This window comes from Talpa occidentalis, unplaced genomic scaffold (assembly GCF_014898055.3).
Source record: "Talpa occidentalis isolate TD23 unplaced genomic scaffold, MPIMG_talOcc4v2.1 talOcc4.931, whole genome shotgun sequence".
In the NCBI taxonomy this organism is placed as follows: Eukaryota; Metazoa; Chordata; class Mammalia; order Eulipotyphla; family Talpidae; genus Talpa; species Talpa occidentalis.
In genome coordinates this window covers 5,027-24,868 of record NW_023605341.1, presented here as the reverse complement: position 1 = coordinate 24,868, position 19,842 = coordinate 5,027, and the positions used below count along the sequence as shown (strand labels likewise).

The 19,842-nt window shown below is 41.6% G+C and overlaps 2 protein-coding genes across 2 annotated transcripts; one reads left to right on the top strand and one right to left on the bottom strand.

The window, feature by feature from the left end:
* Positions 1–319: 319 nt before the first annotated feature.
* Positions 320–14,529, bottom strand: LOC119237463 (elongator complex protein 1-like; the record flags this gene model as incomplete). The annotated part of the gene is given in 11 exon segments (XM_037501501.1): positions 320–385; positions 387–444; positions 2,037–2,127; positions 2,424–2,520; positions 4,258–4,343; positions 5,641–5,721; positions 6,448–6,529; positions 9,843–9,995; positions 12,080–12,177; positions 12,180–12,241; positions 14,358–14,529. Coding segments are annotated over 10 exon segments (861 nt in total), but the record flags the coding sequence as incomplete, so codon positions are not given.
* Positions 14,530–14,793: 264 nt separating this feature from the next.
* On the top strand, positions 14,794–19,623 carry LOC119237464 (protein Abitram). Its single transcript, XM_037501502.1, has 6 exons — positions 14,794–14,966; positions 15,960–16,011; positions 16,592–16,721; positions 18,929–19,005; positions 19,089–19,158; positions 19,244–19,623. Exons 1-6 carry the CDS (start codon positions 14,888–14,890, stop codon positions 19,379–19,381), a joined length of 546 nt encoding a protein of 181 aa, XP_037357399.1. The 5' UTR covers positions 14,794–14,887; the 3' UTR covers positions 19,382–19,623.
* Positions 19,624–19,842: the final 219 nt, after the last annotated feature.

The following is a 19,842-nucleotide window of genomic DNA, read 5'->3' as shown; positions in this document are numbered from 1 at the left end:
AAGATTTATGAGTTATTAATGAAAAATATCATTATCATTGGAAGAATTTACTTTTGCAAAATAAAATAATAAAAACTAGCACTTCTATTTCCTATGCTTTACCTAGGATGGAGAATGAATGTGATTTCTTCTTTGTAATTTTCTGAGTTTATGAAAAACAACTTTTTTTTCATTAAAAAAAGTTTTCTATTACAAGAAGTCACTATTTCTATTACTATCCATTCTGCAGCTTCTATTTATACAAACATATCAAATAAAACCCTCTCTACTGCTGTGGCAAGTCCTCAGAATTTGATGGTAAAACAACTTCAGGACCTACCTTAACTTCATCTTTGAGGAAAGGAAGTGTAAATTGTCCATGGAGAAGTCCATTTTTCTCAAAAAAAAACAACATCCTGCTGGTTGGGTTTATCTTGAGTAGATGCAATCAAACTACCTGAGGGCCTTAAAGCAAACCCAGAGTTAAAACATCTAAGAGTTTATCCAGCTAGCTAAGAAACAAGATGAAATTCAGAGAAACAATTTTTCAGCCAAAACCAAACCACCCCATCTATACGGAGAAGCAACACTACGTGTCTCCTGGCAAGCAGTCACTAGTACACCTGCCCAGAGGAAAAATGTCTCTTCTGGTTTTCGGTGCCTCAACTGCTCAGCCACATGGATTTAGATTACACTTGGATGACTTTTTTAAACCAACAATTTAAATCATTCCAAGTACACTGTCTTAAAAAAAAATGAAAAACTGAGCCACCCTGGTGGTACACTATCAAATCTCAGCACTGTCAAGCTATTGCCAGCCACTGCAGCATGAATTTGATCCCCAGCCGGGGAGTTAAACCACATAAGTTGCAGGAGAACTCTCCAGTATCACCCGCTGCTCCCTCAGCAGTGTGTATCAGTAGATTCACCTGTTCTGTTCCCCACTGTATCTCTGATGAATCCTCTCACCTCCTGCACCTCTGGCCTACACCCCAGTTCTTGTATGCATAAATAAGTAAATAAATCTTTACAAAAGAAAAACTATTTTGGGCCTTCCCTGGTAGCGCAGCGGTTGAGCACTGGGCTGCAAAGCTGCCTGTAGCCACTGCAGCGCCAATTCAATCCCCAGCCGCCGGTGAGGGTCCCACAAGGCGCGCAGACCTCTCCTGCTGTGCCCACTGCTCCCTTCAGCAGTGTAATTTTGTCAGTCTGCCTGTTCTGTTCCCTGCTCTGGCTCTGGTGAATTCTCTCACCCTCCCACGCTTCTGACTGTACCCAGTGCTTGTATAAATAAATAAATCTTAAAAAAAGAAAAACCCAACAACTATTTCTCCTTCAATTACATCAGCAAATATCCTATGCTCAGATAGGTGTCTTTTAAGATTTCTTGATCTTATATGAAAACATCTCAATCACCTCATCTTGTCTATATCTGTCTACAGAGTTTCAATTCAAATATGTTTCTTTGCTCTATCATCCAATTGCCGAAAACTAACTGGAAACAAAATGTCTAAAACCTAGAGGCTAGTAGTGCTCTGCATATAACAGGTGCTACTACAACAGTGGATAGCTCCCCATGGTCAGGTGGCCGCAACACACGGGGAGACTGTGTAGAGCACTAAGCCATGAGGTGAACTGGGCCCAAGTCTAGCCTGAAGCTTCCTAGACAAGCTGAGCCTTTCATGTTGGGGTTTGTGCTATTGAAAGAAGCTCTTTTCCTAGTTTTCATCAGAGTGTCACTGAGCCCTTCAGACTGCGACTTCCCTGCTCAGTACCATCTTCTGTTTTATGCATTGGCTTCATATTGGCCTACCAAAACCTGCTCATTGTGTGAACAATGTGAAAAAGTTCTTTGAAGAACTTCTTCTGTCTTAGAATCTACCTTCAAATTCAGTCCAGACTTCAGAGAACTAAAAGAAAGATACAAACTAACATCCAAATGAGGAAATGTAAATATTCTTTCATGTTGCAAATATCTCTAATTCGAAGGGTAACACCCCCTCAACCCAGTTCTAAGAAATTCTCTAAGAAGATACAAAGTTTCTTCACCCACTTACTTCCAAGCCAGAGCCGGGCCCAGTCCTGCCACAGGCTCACTGGTTGACTGTAGAGCAAACTCTCGATTCCAAACTCTGACCTTCCGGGCCCCTGCACAGCAGAGACAAGCAAAGCACTATGATGAACGTGAAGTCAGAACTCTCACTTTCCCCACCAATAAAAAATGTCAAAGTCAATTAGATTAATCTTGCCAAAGTTTATATCCACCATGTGGGAGGCTGGACAAGATGGCCTCAAAGAAGTCTTCTAATTCTCAGCTCTAAATTCATTGACCACCTACACCTTAGATATGTAAGTAAAGAAAAATTCTCAAAGCAATAGAAAGAAAATGTCCTTGAATTTAATGAGATTTTAAGACTTTTTTAAACTTCAGTTTATTTCCATACCTGTCTCTGGGCAAACAACACTCACAGCAAAAAACTGTCCATCACCACGCCAGGTAACTTGTGCTTTGTGGTCATCCCAGGGCAAAGCAGACTCGAGCTAAAGAATGGAAGAAACAGAAACACTACTAGCACCCTTCAATGGAAAGGATGATGTTCCACAACTGCTCTAGGCTATTAAATTTGTATCTCTTATTTGACGCTTAAGCTAGCTATAAAACCAGTGTCATGGAACCTTTATGAACCCATCTGGAAAAGCATTCGACCCAGAAATCTTCAAGAAAAGAGAAACAGATTTCAAAACAAAATCCTACTCTGAGCATTAAAATTAAAGGTGGTCAAGGAAAAAAAGAGAGGGAGATAATAAATAAATAAAGATGGCCTCTAAGCATTTCAACAGTGGAACTCACCCCAGATCTAGATATTAAAAATAGTGAGTTGAGGAAGCTACCAGATAACTACAATAAGGAGATAAATGTTCTGTCTTTCTACATGTAATCAAGTAGAATTCTGCTTATTCAATTATTGAGAAAGCTTCACAACAGCACACAGAAGTGTTAAGATGAAAGGAAACTGGGCAGGGAAGGGCCAGAGGTCACAAAGGCAGTAGCAATGATCAGCGTTTCGTGCTCTGTAATTGGGAGGAAGACAAGTCTCTGATGCCACTTTATCTCGATCAAGGCCTTGAAGACAAAAGCTAACTCTGTGGGGTGGGGGACAAATGATCACCGGAACGAACATCATCACATTCCAGTGCAGCTAAGTGGAAATGGCAGCAGTCAGCACAACGGGGAACTCACAGGGAGCCCAGCAGATTTATGCTCAGTGAAACTGCCCTGCGGTAGAGACCATGGACTTTCAATAGGAAAGGTTTAATGTGAGTTTCACAGAATGTTGCTGGAAATAATTAAGGACAGAAAAAGTCAATGGCAAGCAATGCCTTATTGATTCACCTATCCTAGAAAGACAGCTTTTGGAAATTTCTACATAGACTATAAATACAATGCCTCCACTTGCTCAGGCTTGAGTGTGGAATCATCATCACTAATTCCTCTCTCAGTCCTCACATCTGATCTATTATCAAGACATCCTGCAGCTCTACCTTCAAAATGTAGCCAGAAAGAAGGAAAACAAAGCATTTCATCCAAAAGAAAAAAAAAAATTGCAAAAAAACTCTCAAGTGTATATATGGAGGAAAAACAGAAAAACACACATGCAGATGACAGCTGTGGAATCAGGACAGCAGCTCCTTCCATAAGGGAAGGGAATCAGAAAGGGAGAGATAGGGTGTTTCACATCTACTGGTAATAACTTATTTTTTTTTAAGATTTATTTATTTATTTATACAAGCACTGGGTACAGTCAGAAGCACGGGAGGGCGAGAGAATTCACCAGCGCCAGAGTGTGGAGTAGAACAGGCAGAAGGACCAGAGTACACTGCTGAGGGGAGCAGTGGGCACGGCAGGAGAGGTCTGCGTGCCATGTGGGACCCTTGCCAGCAGCCGGGGATTGAACCGGCGCTGCAGAGGCTGCAGGCAGCTTTGCAGCCCAGTGCTCAACCGCTGCACCACCGGGGAGGCCTGATAATAACTTACTTTTTAAACTAAATGTTGATAATATTTATTATCAACACTGAATGACACAGCAACCTGAAAAAAAAAAAGCTCTCTCTAGGATGATCCACTCCCTGATGGCTCCAAAAAACTTTGTTTTTACTAAAGAAGAAGAGATCTGTTCATCATTAACCTTTATCTCAACACCTAAGAGTTCCTGGCGTTCTGGAGGCAGGATTTCTATTCCTCCCACTCAAGGTACCTCACCCATAGAGCAACCTTACCATTTGCACTTGAAAGGCCGCTTGCCTGCCCTCTGATCCATGGAACTGTGTCTCCTTCCGGCCCCATCCAACAGTGATAAACTTACCTAGAGAACAATTGTTGAGAATGTGCAAACCAAACAATAAGTTAAATAAAATGAAATAAAATCAGTTCATAGCTATTTTTCAGTTAGTCACTGGCAATCACTTAGGTCGTCAGCAATCTCTCAATAAACTGACCAGCAGTCAACATTTGAAAAACCTACATTCCATATTACATGCAGCAGTGAGTGTGAAGAATCTGAAATGGCTTTATTTTAGAAAACACTTTATTGCCATCTTAAACACTCCAAATTCTCTTAATGAGAGTCGGTAGTTTATAATGAAGTAGAATAAAACATGAAGAATTTACATGATATGGCAATAAATAACAAAGCATAAAACTCAAGACAAGAGGTGGGAATAAAATCCTGATTATAAGTATTCAATCCACTATATGTATCCATCCTCCCCATTAATGGGTAGAGGAGACTGAAGACTATGGAATTCAACCCCTCACAGACTAGACCTCCCAAGTGGCAGAGGTCAAAATTAAAACAGGGCTTCTTGGGCTTTCCTGGTGGTGCAAGGGGTTAAGTCTCAGTACTATGAAGCTATCAGCAGCCACTACAGCAAGAGTTCAATCCCCAGCCAGGGCGATTGGTGCTAATTTCATAGCAACTACTCAAAAATTATTCCAAATAAATTATTTTTGAATATTAGTTTTCTCAATGATTTCTCAGAGTTTGTGGAACAAAAAGCCATGTGCTTAGATTGCAGCACGGTAAAATACCTTCTCCCCTTTCCCTTCCCTCAACCAGCCCAGTTACCTGCACCCTCAGGTTGTCCAGAACTTCTTATACTCAATAAGCATCTCCCTTCCTCTCCTCCTTCAATATTCCAAAGACTCAACTCCAAAAATACCACAGTTAAATCTTAGCAAGAAAATAATCTGAAAAGTATTTTTCTCATGAAAATGCAGACTTGGATCGATCAGTAGAAGCGAAAATAAGCCTAATAACTCTCTTGTTTTCTCCCTAAAATTATACCCCAGAAGTACTCTTATTCTAGTTAGCACAGTTCCTTTCATCGAACCCTGAGGTTTGGGCACTAACCATCCTGGTAATCCTAAACATAGGTAGGTCTCCAGTGCCCAGGTCACTGACAAAGTCAACTCTCAGACATGTAGAGCACCTGAGGATGCCTTTTCAGATCTGGGATGGGCTAAAGGAATTGGACTATCAGACACTGAATAGAAGTTTAAGCTTCATGGTTCTTTGGGTTTATGAGTGTAATTAGTACATAAGAAAGTGGCAAAGCCTGCGCAGAAATTCAGGTCACAAGATATTTCAAAGCTATACTCACTTTCACCAAAATCATCCTGGTGAATTTGCTGTTCCATGATTGGTTCAAAGTCTTTTGTCATCATAATTAGGGACTGTTGACCTTGAAAGAGCACAAATAAGAATGATTATGTTTGCATGCAACAAATTTGCCATTCCATAAGTATCTATAATACTGTAAACTACAGAGCTGGAGTGGAGAAGTTTATAGTCAGAACAGAGCAGAAAAAAGTCATGCTAATGTTTCGGCTCTCATTAAAGAAAAACAAAAAATCTTGACAGGATAAGCCACCTGGTGCTGCTGTTCAGCTATTTAAGTATGTGAACCAGCATAAAGGTCCACAAAGTATGCAGACTTGCATACTTCAGTCATCAAGGTCCTTCTTCAAATATTCCTCATAAGGCTGCTAGTTTATAGAAACTCATCCAAATGAAGAGAATTAAAGGGAAAAAAGCAGTATTTGAGAGCTTGTAAGAGTGCTTAAGAGTTGTAGGATAGTTTTAGAATCTGTTTGTACAGCAACTCTTCCTTTTAGAGTTGGTTAAATAAATACTGCTGACATTTCTAACTATGACTTGGTATTATCTCCAGGTTTTAGGACTTTGAGTCCCATTTCCAAAGATTGAAAAGCTAAATGAGTCCATTTTTAAAACAATTTACTGAAGGGTAAAACTTGAGTAAAAAGGAACACATTCCTTCTAGATTATAATGCTGGTATCATTGTTCAAATAAATTTTTTGAAACCTTAGTAACCTAAAACTTAAGCCTGTAAGGTAACAAGAATCGTATTTTACAAAGCCCAGCGCTAGGGACCAGTGGCAAGTTTACCTGTAGCAAGCAGCACTAGCTCCTGGTCAGGACTCCAACTCATGACAGAGATACCGCTAGCAACGCTCCCAACACATTCCAGCTGAGACAAAAGAAAAGTGCTAAGAGATTTCAAAACACCAGCATCTGGGTAAATAGTGACTATAGCCTTAATCAAAACAATTAAAAACACAACATACAAATGTAAATTAATTCAACAAACATTTATTAAGGTATTACGAAGTGCTAGGTACTAAGAAAATAGGCATAACACAAGGCTGGAAGTGACTAAGGCCACTCCATTCCTTCCAGAGCTGGCTCATGAAGGAGAGAAAAAGATGACTCTCCAGTGGGATTTGGGATACAACCAAGGTCTGGGGACTGAGTGGGAGTTTAGAGGCAGGAATGGGCACTGAGCAGGTTTTTGGATCCAGTAGACTGGGTAAAGGAGGAGAGTCCTTGGAGTCCTCAGTGGTTTTTCAGGCTTTTATTGGGATTTACCAGGTACACGGCAGGCAGAGGTGCTAGGGGCCGGGAGGCTGGCAGGTCTCCCAGCCCCCAGCAAGTCTTCAATCTATCTGGGCTGTCCAGCGTTCTCTGCTTCTCTCTCTGCTCTACTATTCGTTCTGCTTCTCTCTCGGCTTCTGTTGGCATTTCCGTGACACCACCCTTAAAAGCCCAGTCTTAGCCCAGGCGAATCCCATCTACATATGCCCACACCCTACTCCAGGTGCCCGCCATCAGGCATGCATTCAGGACTATAGGGTTCTGTCATCTATCCTAATGGTGGGAGGGCAGAAAAGCCTGATACTTTTACCTTACCCTACAGGGGCTTCCGAACAGGGGATGACAAACGGCCCTGGAAAACCCAGGCAAGCTTTTCTGAGGTGCCATGAAAGTGATGACAGGACCATGAGAGAGACAGAGGAGGTGCAGAGTTATAAAAAGCAGTTAAAAGTCAGCTGCAACTAGAGCAATAAGATATAGACAAACAGGAACGATGGGGAGAAAGGGGAGGGAAGCTAAAAGGAATTTGGGGAACAGATAAGGAAAGGTCTCATAAGACACAAGGAACATGGATTCTGTGTTATAGACAAACAGGGAGGATCAACACCTGAGCTTAATAATCAGGAAGAGGGGGTGGCGCAAGGAGTTAAGTCTCAGCACTATGAAGCTATCCATAGCCACTGCAGCACGAGTTCGATCCCCGCAAGGGAGATGCCCACACAGTGCTGCAGACCTCTCCTGTCTCACCTGCTGCTCCCTCAGCAGTGTATTTCAGTCAATCTGCCTGTTCTTTTCCCCACTCTGTCTCTGGTAAATCCTCTTACCCCTCTCCCCACACCTCTGGCCAGTACCCCAGTTCTTGTATGCATAAATAAATCTTTAAAAAAAAAAATCAGGAAAAAAAGTCTAAAATGTTTTGAAAGTAAAAGCATAGCTTCTAAATGTGAGAAACACTAAGTTGTACTTGATTATTTTGATACTTCTCACCATTAGCTGAAAGATCAATTATTGAACAGAATGTTTAAAAGCAAAGTTACCAAACTTAGGGTTCAAATACCCTCTGGCAACTTGTAGTCACAGGAATGGGCACAGTGCAGGTTTTCTGATCCAACAGACCGGGTAAACGAGGAGTCAGAGTCCTCAGTGGCTTTTGAAGGTTTTTATTGCGATTTACCAGGCACATGGCAGGCAGGGGTGCTGGGGGCCAAGAGGCGGGCAGTCTTCCTAGCCCCAGCAAATCCTCACTCTATCTGGGCTCTCTGGTGTTGTCTCTGCTTCTTTTCTCTCCTACTTTTCCGCTTCCTGGCTTCTGTTTGTTCTTTACTTCTGCTTTCGTCCCCGCGACACTGCCCTTATAAACTCAGTCTCTCAGCCCAGGTGTGCCCACTTCAGGTGCCCGCTATCAGGCATGCATTCAGGACTACAGGGGTCCCTCATCTATCCTAATGGTGGAAGGGCAGAAAAGCCTGATACTTTTTCCTTACCCTACACAACTGTATGATTAGAGCCCATTATTGAACTCCCTAAGCCTCAAATTTCTCTTCTGAAGAATGGGAAAATGGCAATTTACTTCATAATTTGTGATGAAGAAAATCTTGCATGAAACAAACTTGGAAAAGTGCCTGGCACACTGTAAACATTTAATAAATGTCAGCTGCTATTATTACACTCTTAATAGTTATACTACAACTCTTGTAATAGAATCAATGTCAATGAGGTCCCAATTGATGGAGTAATCAAAGAAATTTTAAAAGAATCAGACTGGCTGTTAAGAATGTGAGGAGAGAGGGTCTCCCTGGTGGCCTGTGGCTTAACTATCAGCACTATCACTGCTAAGGCCTGAGTTCGATCCCTGGCCAGGGAGCAAACCTACATAAGGCCCAGCAGACCTCTCCTGTCTCACCTGCTGCTCCCCTCAGCAGTGTGTTTCAGTAAATCCGCCTGCTCTGCTCCCTACTGTGTCTCTGATGAATCCTCTCACCTGGTCACCTTTGGCCTATACCCCAGTTCTTCTATACAATAATAAATAAAATCTTTAAATAAATAAATAAAGTTTTAAAGAAAGAATGTGGGGAAAGAAATCCAGAAATTCAACCTTATGCTAGAGCAGAAAAAGAGGTAAATGGTTGAATTCTATCTCCTCTGGTAGTCATAAAATATACACACAGTGAGAGTGCATAACTTTAGTATCTGTAGTTCAGGGACTCCAAAGTTAGCTATTAATGAGAGGCTTAATCAGCATTCATAACTAAAAATATAAGTTGTATTAAAATTTCAAAAATCTACTAAATTAAGTAATAAAGGTTACAACTTGGGATCAGATTCTGAACTACATTACAGGAGAATGACCAGGGTTTTTTTGTTTGTTTTTTGTTTTTTTTTAAAGATTTATTTATTTATTTATACAAGCACTGGGTACAGTCAGAAGCACGGGAAGGTGAGAGAATTCACCAGAGCCAGAGCAGGGAGCAGAACAGGCAGACTGACAAAGTACACTGCTGAGGGGAGCAGCGGGTGTGGCAGGAGAGGTCTGCGCGCCATGTGGGACCTTCACCAGCGGGCGGGGATCAAACCGGCACTGCAGAGGCTATGGGCAGCTTCACAGCACAGCGCTCAACCGCTGAGCCACCGGGGAGGCCCTGACCAGGGCTGTTTGGGAATGTTCTGATTATCTGGAATGTTCTGATTATTCCTCTTAAAAGATGCAATGGACAAAAGATGCAATTGAGTTTTAGAAGAATCCTAAAATATAACTAAAGCCATGCCAATAATTTGTATAAAGAGATACATAATGTAAAGATTCCAACTTGTAAATTATATATCCTATGGCTCCCAATTCTTTAAACTTCTACACAAAACAAGCAACTTGTCTGAAGAAGCCTAAGATCTCCTCCTCACTGGCTGCTTACCTGGTGTGTGCTGAGATTGCAGAGTATGACATCTCCGGAGGCGGTGGCCACACACACAGACTCCTGATCCAGCAAATCCTGAATACCAACAATACAGCCACTTCCATCCTCTGGGAGAAAGCCTTCTGCTGCTAAAGGAATCTCATTTTTCACCTTTCACCAAAACAAATAAGCAAAATTTAAGCCGATTTAGATGGTATGGAGTAGAGATCGAAACATAGTTTTAAAAACAGTATATTCCCAATTGAGGCCACTGTTTTATACAATATTTACACAGTAGAGAAATCTTTCAGGAACAACTCATAACTCTTTCTAGTTGTAAAATACTTTTTAATTCCCCTCATAACATTAAAACTTCCAAAAATGTTACCTTTTTTAGATTAAAAGCTAAACTTACACTTCAGAAATATCACAATCCTACTCTCTTTAACAGGAAAAATATTTAATGTGAACTTTTTGCTAACCAAACACAAAACAAAAACAAAAAGCTTGGTCACTTTTAAAATATTCAATTAAACATGAAGCTAATAACTAATTTCCTAAGATTTTTATAGTATAAAGAAAAGGCTAAGAATAATCAAAATATATCAGTAGCAAATGATTGGTAAAATACCAAGCTGCAAATACAATGAAGGGAAGATATCAGAATCAACCCAAAGAATTTTTATATGCTCAGAATCCAGCAGTGAAGATTCTGTATTAGATGGTGTGGGGTAGAGATCGAAACATAGTTTTAAAAACACTACATTCCCAAACTGGGTCGCTACATGCAAAAGAATGAAGCTTGACCACTACCTCACACCATGCACAAAAACCAACTCAAAATGGATTAAAGAACTAGACATAAGACCTGAAACCATAAAATACATAGATGGAAATATAGGCAAAACACTCCATGATATGCACATCAAAGACATCTTTACAGACACATCACCCAAAGCAGTGATAGTGAAGGCAAAGATCTACAGCTGGGACTACATAAAATTAAAGAGCTTCTGCACAGCCAAAGAGACAATAACAAAAACAAAGAGAAACCCCACCGACTGGGAGAACATTTTGCACACAACACTAATGATAAAGGACTGATCACAAAAATCTACAAAGAGCGGATGAGACTCAACAAAAACAAAGAAAATAATCCAGTCAAAAAATGGGCAGAAGAGCTAAAAAGAAACTTCTCCAAAGAGGAAATGCAAATGGCCAACAGGCATATGAAAAAATGTTCAACATCATTTGTAATCAGGGAAATGCAAATCAAAACTACCATGAGATACCATCTTACACCAGTGAGAATGACACATGTTAAAAAAACTAGCAACAACAAATGTTGGCGAGGTTGTGGAGAAAAAGGAACTCTCCTGCACTGTTGGTGGGAGTGCAAACTAGTCCAACCACTATGGAGAGCTGTGTGGAGATTTCTGGACCTACTAAACATAGAGCTTCCATATGATCCAGCAATTCCACTCCTAGGTATTTACCAAAGGACACAGAAACATCAATTCCAAAGAGCACCTGCACCCCTGTGTTTATAGCAGCACTATTTACAATAGCTAAGCTTTGGAAACAACCCAAATGCCCAAAAATAGATGACTGGATCAAGAAGATGTGGTACATATACACCATGGAATATTACCCAGCATTCAAAAAAGATAAACACATGCAATTTGCAGCAACATGGATGGCACTGGAAGGGATCATGCTCAGCGAAATCAGCCAGAAAGAAAAAGAAAAATACCGGATGGTCTCACTCATAGCAGCAATCTAGAAAACTTAAATAAGGGACCAGGAAAAAGAATAACTATAAGAAAGAAAATATCAAAATCAACAAACAACTATGAACTAGAAACACTCTTTTGGGGGTGGGGGCAGGGAAAGGAGGGCTTGGGGTCAAAATAAGGGGTTGTAATTGTATGGGGAATATAAAAATAAAATTTAAAAAAAATAAAAACACTACATTCCCAATTGAGGGCCATTGTTTTATAAAATATTTACACAGAGAAAGCACCCACACAAAACAAGTCAGTTTTGACAACTTAGATTTAGAATAGAAACAGAGTTAAAGGTTGGTTACTATTTAAATTCTGCCTAATATGACATCAACATAAAGTAAATGAAACATTCATTTAGGAGGTTATGAATTCATTAAGATTTACAGTAAGGTCTACACAGGAGAAGCAGGTTTGGAAGGAGACAAGTAAGGGGCATGCCTCATGCTGGCATGTCCATCAATAACTTACTTCTCTTGTGACAGGATCTACTTCTACCAGACCATGTTCTGAGCCAATGACCACTGTCCCCTGTTCAGTTCTGAGACAGAAGCACTGAGGTTTCCCAGAGCATGAATATCCCTAAACTCCAGGGTCTGAAGTAGCTTTAGATTTCTCATAATGAAGTGATTCCTGAAAGAAACAAACAAATAACCCTTTATGAAACATTAATTTCTAAGAGAAAAAGGAACATCTTAGTGGTGATAAGTCACACTCATATTTGAGATGAGGGAATGCCTGGCTTATCTACCTAGAAGGGAGTAAGGAGGGATGAGAACAGTAAAGCTCAAGAGGTCAGACATGTCATTTCTGGTTGTCATTCATGCAGGCTTATCACATTCATTGTGCTGTTCCTTTGCCATGTTCAGATCATCAAAAAGTCTTACACACTTGGGTTCTACTTACCAATAGTCAGTGAAGCCCTGGGATTCACGGACCCTGAGATAAGAGTCTGGAGGGCAAAGGCAGAAGGAGCTAAAAATGACTCACTTTTCCTGTTATCTTGCAGTTCCTGTTAATGTTGCCCCAGCAATGGGTCTTAACCCTTGCAGAGGCCCCCTACTCCTAGTACTCCCAGGACCAGTGTCATCATTCCCACTCCCCAAGGAAACAACACAAATCAGTCAGCCCCCCTCCAGATAGATGAAATCCAACAACATGGGGCTCCTTCCATGGATTTCGGAGGTATCAGCCCCAGAAATGAGTCCTAGCTTTACAGAGCTTCCCCTCCAAGGTCAGGTCATGACAGCTCCGCTGTCTTCCCTTGTTTTGATCTCAAGTCCTAGATACTTGGAGTTACTTCTATCAGTAGAAGTACTTCTTCATCTTTCATATTACTTCATGGCTCCCTTTAGCTTTTTGTCACTCCAAAAGCTATTTAATCATTTTTCACATTAAATTGTCCCTATTGAAATACTGTGTGGTTTCTACCTTCCTGACTGAAACTTGACTCGCAAATAGAGCAAACAACCCAAGTTCCCAAATCACTGAGTACACAGCCTGACAGCATGAGCTACCTACCCCTACCTCCCCAATTCAGAGTTAACTTCTCTTAATTTTCTCCCATCATCCTTACTCCTTTTCCTTCTCAGGACCACCCCCATTACTTTACATTACTAGCATAGTATCCTCCCAACCTCCAGGACCTAAGCTCATTAGCATGCTCTCTTTTGTATCTGGAATCATCAACTCCCCCAGCCACAATTTAAAACCTTTCTCTCCTCTCAAATGTGCTAACTCTCCCCACACTACAGGTCACTTCTGGATCCTCTCCTAATTTTCTGATAATGCCTCCTCCATTTTCTTCCCTTGCCCCTTCATCCACCCACCTCTTTAATCATCGTGCTCACAACTCTAAGTACCAGGCAGAACAGTTACATGTTGACTAAATCTAAATATCAAGCCCCGACTCTCCCCAAACTGAAGAATAAACCCACATTTTCAATCTCCTGATGTATTTAGAAGAATGTGTCACAAGTACATGAAAGGCAACCTGGAAAATAAAGAACTTTTTATTCTTCCACCAAATGAGTTTCTCCTATTTGGAAATAAGATATTTCTGTCCTCTGTCCAAGCTGAAAATTATCTTTGCCTCCTTCTTGCTCACACTGGCTTAGTAAACGATTCACTGGTTAGCTCCGTGGCTGTCAATAACACAGTATGAAACCTTACAGAGTGCTAATCAATCCTCCCATCTGGTGTGTGAGCTACCTCAAACACTGAGTACTTTAAAAGCTAGGATCTGAAGACTAAAGAAGACTGACAGTCGTCGTCTCCACGGAGGTGACAGATTCATGGGAGTGAAGGCCACATAATACACCACATTAAATGGAGAAACTGACGTGCAACTTACACAAAAAACTCACCAACGCGAGAAAGCACGCACAGAAGAGCATCAAAAAAAAAAAAATCTCTAATAACCATCGCTTTCTTTCTTACATTAACTGATTCGCTTTCAGTGTACTATGCACTCCCGCAAGGAATCAAGTGGCTGGGTAAGTGCTGCTGCGGGAGCAGCACGCCCTCCGGGCTCCCCAGCCCTCCAGAGCCCCCAGATCGCCGCAGAGCAAGGGTCAAGTCTACAGAGAACTCAAGATTCGAAGCCAGAGGTGGTCACGCCGCACTCCAATGCCGGGCCTGCTGCAGGCAGAGGTTAAGCGTTCAAAGGTTCTCTCCATCAGGACACCCCCAGGTGGACAGGGTCCGGTTGCTTGCCTCCCCACTTCTGGGGGGGTCCTTGAACGCTCACCTGCGCCGCGCTCTGAGGACCCCAAAACAGCGGAGCGTCCGCCCTCGTCTCCCCGGCCACGCGCAGGATCCAGTCCGGGGCTGTGCACGCGCCTCGCTCTGTCTGCGGCCGGCCGCGTAAGGTGCCTCCCCACTGCCTGACCTCCAGACCAGGGGGGGATAGCGGGTAAGGCCCCGGGAGGGGCAGCTGGTGCAAATGACGCTCAAAGCAAGCAAGACCGCGCGACTCGGCGCAGGAATGACGTCACGAAGCGGAGGGGCGTGGCCCGCCTGCTCCCGAAACCCAGGTGGAACTACGCGGCCTCAGCCTCCTATCCCCGCCCTCCGCCCAGCCTATTGTATTCGTCTTCTGCTTTGACGTCAGACTTCGAAGTGCTGTAATTGGAGCCGGAGGGCGGAGCCTGGGGCCGGGCGAGCAGCGCGCGTGCGCACGATGCGGCACGTGTGCCAGAAAGTCGCCGTCCTCCGGGGCCCTTCCGGCAGGAAATCCCCGAGTCCGGGAGGGCGGGGGTGCCGGCCCTCTAGGTCGCCATGGCTACCGAGCCTGTAGCTGCGGAGTCCGCGGTGCCGTCGCTCGTGGATCGCTACTTTACTCGCTGGTACAAAGCGGGTATGTGGGGAATGGTGTCGACCTCTCCTCGGCCGCTTGCGCCATGGTGACAGATCTTAAACGGCGCGCGATCTCAGAACGAACAGGGGCCCCGACTTCAGAACGAACAGGGTCTCAGTTCCCTTCTAGGCGAAGGAAAGGTGTTTGCGAAGGCTTGGAGGCCTGGAGTATAGTGGGGTGTATGTTGGGACTGGCCAGTGCAGTGCGGTGAGGGTAGGTTGCATACGGAGGTAATAGTACCTTAAAGTGCGACCCCGGAGGGAGACAGGAGCTGGATTGAAATCTTGAGTGCCCCAAGGAACTTGGGGTTCAGTCCCACAGGGAGTTTTGATAAAGAGAATGACATGATCAGGTCGAAACAAAGGTAGAGGTAGTAGGCATGGAGGGAAGGGAGTGGTTAGAATAGAAAGCAGAATTTAACATTTTACTTGAAGAGTAGCTGCCGGTACTGTACATTTGCCACATGGAAGTAGGTACCCTGTTGTACTGCTTTGTGTGTACGCAGTGAATTTCAGTGGTGCGCGCATCCTCAAGCCCCTACTTGCTTCCTTCAACTCAGGGATAATCGGTATTTTAAAAATATTGTAGCATAATTTTATTAGCCAAATTTAGGGTGGCCAGCCGACTCGGTTTACCCAGGACTGACGGTTTCATCAGGACAGTGCTGGGAAATGGTAACTAACTGTCCAACAAAGTATACACTGTCATATAAAGAATGCCTTTCAATCACATTTTTTAAGTGTACTCATTTAAAGTGAGGATAAAGCAAAATGGAACAAAGAAAAGATTTAATCCCTTCAATATTTAATAAATTATCCTATTTGGGCCAGGCCCCTTTAAATACCTTGTAGGATGTCTTGTATCTTTTTAAGTAATGAAGGTATCGATACCAATGATTGAATTGTATCCAATCATCATGATTAACTATGAATCGACTTATTACCCAGTGGTAATAAGTATTGACTCAGTCAACAGACTCATTTATTATTCTAGATGTCAAAGGAAAACCCTGTGAGGACCACTGTATACTACAGCATTCTAACCGGTAAGCAAATTGGGAATTCTAAGTTATGGCAAAAACTTTCTGGTCTTATAGCCTGGTATGTATGGCCTTGGCTTGAAAAATATTCGTTTAATTATTGTCTTCCACTGTGTTGAAAAGGTATTATTTATTAGAGGGTTTGGTTGACAAGAATGAGCCTTTCACTGCCTATTCATTCTGAACAAATAAACTTAATTACCCAAACTTCCAAATGAGAACCACAGCCTCAATGAACTACTACCTGAAATAGCCTGCCTGTGTCTAGCCACTGAAGTGTCAGAGTCCACGGAAGGGCTTAGCTAGAAGCACAGGGGGTATTCTGTATTCTATCCATGCTGGCATGCCTTACTTCTCAGTACTCCAGTACTGAGACCTCCAGTACACCTCTTTCTGGGAAAGAAATCACTTCCGTTTTCTCCTCTTTTATTCTTGCAATTTCTTATACAGTTAAGTTTCCAGTCTTAGCCAGAGTGGAATAATTGTTTGACCCAGTTCAGAGAGTCGTATTCTAGTTGGCGTACTGTATTACAGGAGGAAGAATTACACCCAGCAATAACAAAGGATCAATTTTTGCTTTTTGTAGAATATGTGTCATCACACTCGCAGGATCTCATCCAGTTCTTCAAAGTGGAAAAACAATCAAAAGCATTTCCTATCAAATCAGTACCAACTGTAGCAGACTTCAGAACAAGGTTTCTGGGAAGTTTAAGCGGGTATGTTCTTGTATGTCTCTACTTAAATCCTCTTTCTATTACAGTAATTAGCAATTATAGATCATTATTGTTAAAATTGATAATGTATGCACAGCATAATTCCTGGTAGTTTGAGGTGTGGGTTTTAAATACTTTAACCATACAGAAATTCTCAGAGCAAAAAAACCTAGGTATTTCAGAAGGTATAGTATCTGTATATATAAGGTTCTATATTACCTTCCCCAGGAGGGAGGGTGGGAAAGATGGTCCTTTGAAAGGGAAACTCTATTAGCAATATATCGAGATATTTTGTCCCTTCTAGTTTTATTAAACCTGTATCTTGAGTTTTATAAAGCTGAAGTGATCAGCTGTGTATTTTCACAAATTTTAAAAACCTATCTTGAATATAAAATCAATCTGAGAAAATACCCAGAATTTGCTCAGTTTTCCATATTGTCATTTTCATTCCCTTAATAATTGCCAATTTAACACATATCTGTCCACACCCTCTATATCACACAATGCTCACTCATACAAAATGTACCTTAGGCAAGATGGACATTTTATTAAAAGAAGGTATTATATCAAGAACAATTCAGCACCAACTAAAGTATCCTGACATACTGCACAGGAAAGTTTCTGTGGGTGATTTAGGTCCTTTCTTTGCTCAGCTAGTGTAAGTGTTTCTGCTGACTACCCTGGCTTTTCTCAGAGACCTTGTTTATTCTTCCCTTTGTAGGCATGAAGTCTCCTAATAATATGTCTTATAATTATTTTTCTTCACTTAGGAAACACATGGACTTACAAAAGGATGGAACATCCTTTTTTTAAAGTCTATAAATTACAAGTAAAAGAGTTAGTACTTGTAAAGTTCCTGTGTTAAATCTTTGTGCAATATAGTAACACATTTGTTGTTACTAAAGAACAGAGGGACCCCCACGTGGAACCCATTACTAATGTTTTGTTTTGATAGGTTCTCGGCAATCATTTACTCTTTTTTTTTTTTTTTTTTTTAAAGATTTATTTTTATACAAGAGCTGGGGTATAGACCAGAGGCGTGGGAGGTTGAGAGGATTCACCAGAGACAGAGTGGGGAGCAGAACAGGTAGATGACCGAAATGCAATGCTGAGGGGAGCAGTTGGCATGACAGAGAGGTCTGCCACGCCATGTGGGAATCTCCCTGGCCGGCCGGAATCGAGCGCGTGCTGCAGAGACTGCCAGCAGCTTCACAGTGCTGCACTCAACCCACTATGCCACCCGGGAGGCCCAATCATTTATTCTTCCAAGGGAGGAGATAAAAACGAAGTTAAAACACCTTTCTTTTGACACAGACCTAGTGGTAGACAACCCCTCTGGAAAAAAATAGTATTTTGAAATAACCACATGCAGAGGAGCAGAAGCCAATTTGGTAATAAGTCTGAATGCTAATATTGTTTTGAGTGGTAGAGATTGTAAAGAATAGCATCTTGATCTTCATGCCTGTGTTCACTACAGGACAGTTATTTTGGAAAGCAAAAAAAAAAAAAACAACACATGAGACATCTCTGCACCACTTTCCCATGAGCCTCCTTGGAAGCCTCCCAACTATATCCATTTAGTGGGGTACATGAAATAATAACCATGCCATAACCTTCTAACAGATGCATATCAAAATGTGGCATTTACTTCTGGCTTGTAGGATAAGTAAATTGTTATTATTTGCTACTGAACACTTTTTATATTTTCTTAATTTTCCTCAAAGTGAATTTATCTTGATTAGAAAAATACCCCTTAAAAGTCTTAGTGATTGGCCCTAACAAAGATGTTCCTTTATTAAGTTCTAATATAAAAACAAGGAATTAGTGAAACTACCCACACTGTTGCTGTCATACTCTGTCATGTTCAGTTTTTTATTATTGCTTTTCCTCTACTTTTGAAATCTTTCCCCTGGCTATATATCACTTTCTCATTTACAATCAATAAAAGAATATTCTAACCTGTAATAAAACTACCTATTATCACATTTCTTAGTTTGCTTTCTCCCAGAGCCTAGGCTGGTCCTTGCCAAAGACCTGGCACTCACTATATAAATGTTTGAATAAAGGAATTATTTCCAGTCATTAAGTCATTTTTATTTTAAAACACAAATATTAGTTCCAGGAATATATCCTATTATGACATTGAGAACTGTCTCTCAAAGGAAAGCAAAATGTTCATCAACTAATTACTTCTTTCCTTTATCACACAGGGGGCACAGTTTCTAACAGAACTGGCACCTCTGTGTAAGATTTATTGCTCAGATGGAGAAGAATATACCATATCCAGGTAAGTGACATTTTAACCACATTTTTAGTGAAACAAAATGAGGTAATATTTTTCTTCAACAGGATGCTTTTTTTTTTATATAGCTGTGTTAGAGGTCGGCTGATGGAAGTGAATGAAAACATCCTCCATGAGCCATCTATCCTTCAAGAGAAGGTAACATGGGGGAAGGCATGATCCCATTCTTTTCCATCTAGTATCTAATCTGTCCAAGGTACTAGGTATTCTTTTTCCTTTCTAGCCATCCACTGAAGGCTACATTGCAGTTGTGCTGCCCAAATTTGAAGAAAGTAAAAGCATCACAGAAGGGTTACTGACCCAAGAACAGTATGAAGAAGTGCTGGTGAAACGCATTAATGCCACAACAGCCACATCGTGAGGACCAACATGGAGCAAAATGACATGGGACTCTCACTCCTGCCTGGCCCACGGGATCAGTGTGCTAAGGAACAAGCCCCCAGGAGGCATATTTCACACCAGCCATCCGCAGGCGGCCTGAGCCTTCACTTAACCTACTTTTCTTTGTTTACCTGTGTAACAAGTCTTGGTTCCCTTTTGTCTTCAGCTTCCTAGATCTGCCCTGCCCATGTACTCATTCTCTTCATTTGCTGCTCTGTAACTGGCAAGATGTATTTCTGATTAAAAACAAACAAAGCACTTGAAGAAATTTAGGAAAAAACAGGAAAATTTTAAGTAGCAAAGTAAAATAATTTTCTCATTCTATAATCTAGAAGTTAAATACTATTTTGACATGTTTTTCCATAAATACTGAGGCATGCCTCATTTTCCATTTGTTGGAAGTTTTTATAAAATCTAGCTGGTCCTTCTCACCCTGTCTGC

Bases quoted from the DNA above. Each gene is read 5' to 3' on its own strand.
- LOC119237464 (XM_037501502.1), top strand. From the start codon at position 14,888: ATGGCTACCGAGCCTGTAGCTGCGGAGTCCGCGGTGCCGTCGCTCGTG. The intron at 16,012-16,591 runs GTAAGCAAATTG...TGCTTTTTGTAG, and splicing joins ATACTACAGCATTCTAACCG to AATATGTGTCATCACACTCG. The intron at 19,006-19,088 runs GTAAGTGACATT...TTTTTTATATAG, and splicing joins GAAGAATATACCATATCCAG to CTGTGTTAGAGGTCGGCTGA.